The sequence below is a fragment of the Mchenga conophoros genome, linkage group LG6 (assembly GCF_057382185.1).
Source record: "Mchenga conophoros isolate Kocher_MC1m ecotype Shallow Benthic linkage group LG6, M_conophoros_male_GT1.1, whole genome shotgun sequence".
Classification (NCBI taxonomy): Eukaryota; Metazoa; Chordata; class Actinopteri; order Cichliformes; family Cichlidae; genus Mchenga; species Mchenga conophoros.
In genome coordinates, this window is record NC_140531.1 from 42,841,967 (window position 1) to 42,848,028 (window position 6,062).

The 6,062-nt window shown below is 48.0% G+C and overlaps 2 protein-coding genes across 4 annotated transcripts in view; one reads left to right on the plus strand and one right to left on the minus strand.

The window, feature by feature from the left end:
- Positions 1-331: 331 nt before the first annotated feature.
- Positions 332-2,791, minus strand: fbxo48 (F-box protein 48). Of its 2 annotated transcripts, none has more exons than XM_085278267.1 (3): positions 2,684-2,791; positions 1,565-1,893; positions 332-725 (listed from the first exon to the last, which is right to left on the minus strand). In XM_085278267.1, the coding sequence occupies exons 2-3, from the start codon at positions 1,865-1,867 to the stop codon at positions 564-566; spliced, it is 465 nt and encodes a 154-aa protein (XP_085134393.1). In that variant the 5' UTR covers positions 1,868-1,893; positions 2,684-2,791; the 3' UTR covers positions 332-563. The 2 variants fall into 2 exon arrangements, with proteins under 2 accessions (XP_085134393.1, XP_085134394.1); XM_085278268.1 differs by having other exon boundaries at positions 2,288-2,769.
- A 385-nt stretch (positions 2,792-3,176) lies between these two features.
- aplf (aprataxin and PNKP like factor) overlaps positions 3,177-6,062 on the plus strand; it is a 7,115-nt gene continuing 4,229 nt past the window's right edge. For both annotated transcript variants that reach the window (XM_085278244.1, XM_085278245.1), the window contains exons 1-6: positions 3,177-3,490; positions 4,348-4,419; positions 4,720-4,883; positions 5,161-5,311; positions 5,718-5,847; positions 5,932-6,062. The exon at positions 5,932-6,062 is cut by the window's right edge and continues 36 nt beyond it. In XM_085278244.1, the coding sequence (XP_085134370.1) occupies positions 3,398-3,490; positions 4,348-4,419; positions 4,720-4,883; positions 5,161-5,311; positions 5,718-5,847; positions 5,932-6,062 (741 nt within the window). In that variant the 5' untranslated portion in view covers positions 3,177-3,397. The remainder of the gene's footprint in view (positions 3,491-4,347; positions 4,420-4,719; positions 4,884-5,160; positions 5,312-5,717; positions 5,848-5,931) is intronic.

The window sequence follows — 6,062 nt, forward strand, 5'->3', positions numbered from 1 at the left end:
CACCTGTGCACGCGCAACATGACGTCACAGGCAGGAAATGACCGGGAGATGAAAATATGTTCACACCGCTGCCGGTAAAACGCTGTCCCCTCGTTGCCAAAGCAACATCTTTGTTACCTTTGAGCAAAAACGTTAAAAACAGATAAAAACAGCTGATTTAAGTAAACTTGAGGTCTCGCGTGTCCGTAAGCTGCAGGTGTGACTTTATGCTTTTATATCTCTGCTGCTTTGAAATCACAGACTGTCACACTGATGTCTTTGTGAGTCTGTGCTGCGTGTTTGCTTGAGGGGAGAAGCTGTGATGTGTCATTAAAAAGAACCGAGTCAGCAGAACCTCACGAAGATGGTTTATTGAATCATCGTCATATTTACACGAACCCAAAACAAAAAGGCTCAAATTTAAAAATAAAAAATTCACTTTGCTTCTCTGTGATTTTTTTCTATAAAAATTTTAAAAGTATGTACAAAAGTTTGCGTTTCCTGTGAAACACAAACTGCAGAGGGAATATATTAGAGTTAAAAAACCGAAGTGCTCGAGGTGCTTTGATAAAACTGGAACGCCGTCATCGATCCAGCTCGGCCTGCAGGATCTCGCCCCAGGTCTCCGCGTCCAGCGGCGTCAGCTTCCTGCCGCTCAGCTCGTCCGCCGACCTCACGTGGCTGAACCGTCCAATCAGCCAGTCTTTCTTCACAAGGCTGCGGATGTAGTTCCTCACCAGGATCAGCTGAGGACAGGAAACAGGAAACGGTCAGAAAGCAGTTCTGCTGTTTCTGGGTGACGCTGCTTTCATAAGCTGGACTAAAAGCAGTTTTTAATAATGACATTAAAAGAAATGGCTGCAGCGTCTGACATGTGGACAAGTCTTCACTCCGCTCTGTTTCACAGGCAGAACTAACAGTTATAAAGTTATGAGTATATCCAACACTTCAGCCACAGGTTCTGCCCCTCAGCAGCCTTCCAGCAGAAGCCCAATCAGACGAAAGCTGATGGCTCTCAGAGCTGCTTCATCCCAGCAAAATAATTCCCAGCTGACTGTCACTATTCCAGGCCAGGGATCCTTTGGGGAAATTATTCAAAATTTCAGCTCAAACAAAGGGCGAAGTGTTCTTAGACATTTTCCAACAATATATTTTGAGGGACTTAAAGCTTGAATATGAAAAGAAAACAACATGTCTTCAGCGTGACGTTCCACAGGTGTGACACCGTGGACCAAACCTAACTTCATAGAACGTTTCTGTGAAACCTGCATCCCAAGTTTGTGATGCTTTTTGGAATATTCAGGATTTAATGTGCATAAATCAACTCGTCTGATACGAAAACCTGGAGATCAAATCTCAGCTCTGACCTGCAAACCTGCTGACACAGGTCACGTGACCTTCATCAGCATCAGATCCCTCAGAAAAACATCGATGGAAAAATGTTTAAAACCTCTGACCTTCATCCCTTTTTGACTAATGACTGCAGGACCTGAAATGAGCGTAGTTCCTGTTTGAAGCAGATCATTAACCTGGAAAAGTTTCAGAAGAATCTGAGATGTTTTCTAAGACATAATATGTTAGGAACCTTCCAGGAGAGGCCGTGTCTCCGGTCGCTGTCGACCTCCCTCTGGCAGATGGCTCGGACCATCAGGCACTGCTTCCTCCACAGCTGCTCGCTCTGCTCGATGATCTGATGCCACAGCCTGCAGGTCCTCGCCGCGCTGCACAGGCTCGCCGCGTCCAGCTCGCCAAAGATCCTCACGCTCATTTCTGTCGGCAGCATCTCGGCAAAGTTGCGAGGTGGGGCTGTGCCTTCGGCTGCCGTCAGGGCGGGGCCTCCTTCACAGAGAAAAAACACTGGTGGAGTCCTCCCACACACATGCTGCATAATAGAGTCGGACTGAGTGGAAGAGCCTGAGGAAAGAGCCGACAGCGATGGAGAAATGAGTCACAGATTAAAGACCTCAGACTTTTAACTCACACTGTGGAGGTCGAGTGAAGGATGAAGACAAATCACAGTGAAGCCTGAGATTCTTCATCAAACATGTTGCAAAGCACAGACGCAGGAAAAGCGAAATAAAATGCAGGTTTGTTTTTTATGACATCACAAAGACAGAAAGGTTCAAGATGAGCCTGTGAGCTGAAAAAGAGACAAAATGACTGAAATGAGCGAGAAAAGAAAGAAAAAGACCTCCGAGAGAGTAGCGACGAGAAGATCCAGCTGCCAAATAATGAAGACTTCACACAAAATAAGCAGAAAAAAAGCGAAAAGTTTGGAAACCAGGACACAAAGGACTGTGAGACGAACCAGAAAGATTCCGCGCAGAGAAGGTGAAGGGCTCCCACGTCAAACCGAAAGAGAAACACGAACAGTGGGGTCCCCACGGACCCAGCCTGGAGACGTCACCCAAGCACAAACTGCTTCCCGTGTCTGTCTTCAAAGACAGACGTGATATATATCCCCGTTGTTTCCGTCCTGCGTGGCTCTTTTGGCCGACGCTCTGATTTTCGGTAACAAAAGCTGATTTTAATGCTTCACCCCGACCACTCGCCTCCGCCCCTGCTAACAGCTAACAGCTAACAGTTCATGAAAAACTCCACCGGCCGCTTCCGCTTTCAGACCGAACACCGACTTTTACCGTGCACGTGTCCCGGTGTGTGTGATAAGAAGGCGGCGGCGCGCGAGAGAAAACCGGTGTCTTACCGTCCGCGAGGTCTCTGACAGACAGCTCACACGGTTTAAATGTCCTAACGGATGTTTACAAACGTACGCTACGTCATCATATTTTGATTTTTGGCGCATGCGTGCAAGGCATAAACGTCCGTTAATTTAAATTTGAAAACCGTTGAAAATATGATTTTCTTAATTTTCTAATTATAAAATTAAACTGTAAAGCATTTCTCACGCTGCAGTTCTTAAGCAGTCCCTACCACATCCCATTCATTAATCTGCCGATTCTTCAAATATATGGAAAATGTGGAACTTTTTTTACGTTTGTTTGTATTTTTCATCGATAACTCACGTGCAACAACGCTGTCATATTAAAAGCATTTCGGCAGAAGAGATAAATGTTTTGTTTTTACAGATTAATTTCATCTGCATACACGGGGTGGTTAGCACAGGCAAGGTTAGGTTTATTTTTAAGGGAGATTAATAAAAGATCAGAGAGATTCTGGGCGGAGTTCGGTGAGTGACGTCAGAGACCCAGTGCGCACGCTCCGCTCCGACCCGGAAGTTTTGAACGGTGTTGCTGAGCTGAAGTTGTGTCGGTGCTGCTGCTCGGTCTGGTTCCCCTCCACAGTCCGAGAAGCTGCTTTTAACCTGAAACCTTTTGAACTGTCGAAGCGTGGCGCTGCTCTGTTTTCCTCCACGTTCCTCCAGCGGGGTGCAGCTGCCTCCGTCCGCTCCGCTGAGCCGATGTCTGGCTTCGACCTGGTCCCGGTGGACGGCGGGGATCCGGTCCACCTGCCACCCGGAGAGACGGTGTTGGGCCGGGGCCCGTTACTGGGAGTGAGTCCTCCTCTCCTCTTCAGTCTGAAAACATGACCGCGGATCATTTACAGACTTCTGCTCGTTACAGCAGCACGTGATCTTTAATCACGTGATACATCCAGGGAAGCTTAGCTTCACTTAAAAACATGATTTAAACCTCATAACTAATCAATAACAAAGTGACCAGACATGATCAGGTGGATCACTGATCTGCCGACGTAGAGAGGGCGGGGCTTCATAAGCTAGCACCTTGAACTTTGACCCTCCTCCGTCCTCCTGCCAGATGCTGCTCAGGTGTATCCTTTAAAACAGGGGAGGGGAATGCAACGCCTCGAGGTCCAGAGGTGTCCTTCATCCATTCATTTAAATGGCCTCCAGTTCTCCAGAGGCCTGGTGATGAACTAATCATCTGATCCAGGTGTGTTCACCCAGGGTGAGATCTAAACCCCACCCCTGCTTTATAAGGCTACAACGGGCCACTGTGCAAAAGTCTTGAGCCACCCATCATGTCTGTATAATTTGACCTGTTCCTGTTTAAAAAAACACAACTTAAAAAACATGAAATAAATGAAACTAAAGTCCACAGAAGAAAAAGTTCTAAACATGTTTGATCTGACCCGTCAGAGACAGCAGCGTGTGTGTTCGTGGACTCTGTTAGAGCAGCTCAGCATCATCACAGTGGGAAATGATCCGTCATGTGGGCGTGGCTTTGATGCAGCTTTTCCCTCTCTTGTTTTTCTGTCGTTGTTCTGAGACCTGGTTTGCTTCCCTTCATTCATCACGGCTGAGCTTGAGTCTGTTTGATTTATTCAGAGTAATACTGTAAAAGGAGCAGCTGGAGACGTCTGTAAACGCTGCCTTGTTTCCCGTCTCAGATCAGTGATAAGCGAGTCTCCAGACACCACGGGCTGCTGGACAACCTGAGCGGAGAGCTGCGCCTCAAAGCCGTACGTTCGTCCTTCCTCCTGTTCCTGAATGTGAGGCAGGCCACAGGTTTAGGTTTAGATTTCTTATTACATTAGCTTTATTACATAATCATTTTATTATTCAACATTATAGTAAATGTAGAAGTGTGGTTGTTTCATATCATAGAAATCTCCCTTTGCTTTAAATTCAGCCTTGGTCCCTGTTGCTTTGGAAGATTTTGTTTTTAATTCCATTATTATTATTATTATTATTATTATTATTATTGTTGTTGTTGTTGCTGTTTGAGTTTCGGTTTAACCTCCTGCTGTTTCGGTCCTCAGACACACCTGAACCCGTGCTTCATTCAGTCGACCCCCACCGATGACCCTCGACCTCTGCAGAAAGGTTCCTGGCACGTCCTTCGTCACGGAGACTTCTTCTCTCTGCTGCCGGGTCGGTTCATCTACGAGGTGGTGTCAGTGGGCGGAGACGAGCGCACGCCCAGGTACTTCTGACGTCTGAAAAACGCTCCTTTCTGTCCTGATGTCGCTCGAGACAAAGACTCGAACCGTCTCGCTGAGTAATGAAGGTGGAGGCTGCTCTCAGGTAACGGGAGCTCTTTTATCTGTGCGGGCCGCGCCATGTGGGGTTAAACGCTCGGTCAGAACATTAGGCGCAGCGTAGGTTTCCGATTTTGTCGCGCTCTTTGAAGCTGACATCAAAGTTAATGCTTCCAGCTCACAGAAGTTCACATTTATCTGCATCAGTGTCGCTCCCCACAGGAACAGCCAGATGTTAGAAGAAGAAGAAGAGACACTTCCTGTTCCTCCTGATCCAGCTGTGGATCTACGTCCAGCTGCCAGACTGAACCAGGAGGAGCCGCCGCCGTCAGCAGCTCCGCAGGAAGACGAGGAGGCCGAGAGACCGTTCAAGGTAGGCTGAACTTTTCAGAGACGAGAAGCTGCTGGAGAAGGACTCCTCAGGGGGCGGGGCCTAAGAGTGACATCAGCAAGTGTGAATATTTAATCAAGGAGGCGCTTTCAGAGTGCAGGGTTAATGTGATGTGACAGAAACATGAAACTTTAGAACAGTTTGTTTTTTAACAAACAAAGTTATGAGACAAACAAACACTGACAGAAATAATCATCATCAGAACAGGACTTACTGTAAGAATAAAGGAAACTTTGGTTGACAGCAGCTCCTCCCTCGTTCACCAGGGGGCGCCACAGCAGGCGGCTTCACGTGTTTGATCCCACAGTGGGCGTGTCAGTGGCTCAGTGGATGGCAGTGTGAAAGCGAGCAGCCAATCAGTGAAGTCGTCTCGTTGCGTTTCTTTCAGGGAGACTCGGCAGGATCGGTGAAAGACGATCAGCGAGGCGCCGCTCCGTCTGTGACCAGGAGAAGAGTTTTACCTGCATGGATGCAGGCGGCTGTACCTGCTGCAAAGACTCCGCCCTCCACCCCGACAGGTAACAAAGACCCGTCCTGTGTTCCCTCTGCCTGCGGGGGGCGCCCTTTCTGATCCTGTTATTTGTTTGAAAATGTCTGTTTAGTTCGGACCTGCCGACCTGCAGCGCCGTCACCTGCCACTAAACGAGCAGCTGTCGCACGAGCCACGCCCGCAACAACCTCCTCACCTGAGGAGGCGGAGTTCACAAGGAAGGAGGAGGAGAGGCCGAGGAAG

What these genes read in the sequence shown, in the direction of transcription:
- fbxo48 (XM_085278267.1), bottom strand. Translation starts at nt 1,867, where the DNA reads ATGCAGCATGTGTGTGGGAGGACTCCACCAGTGTTTTTTCTCTGTGAA. An exon ending in GACACGGCCTCTCCTGGAAG is followed by an intron (nt 726 to 1,564) that starts GTTCCTAACATA and finishes TCCTGTCCTCAG; the next exon opens with CTGATCCTGGTGAGGAACTA.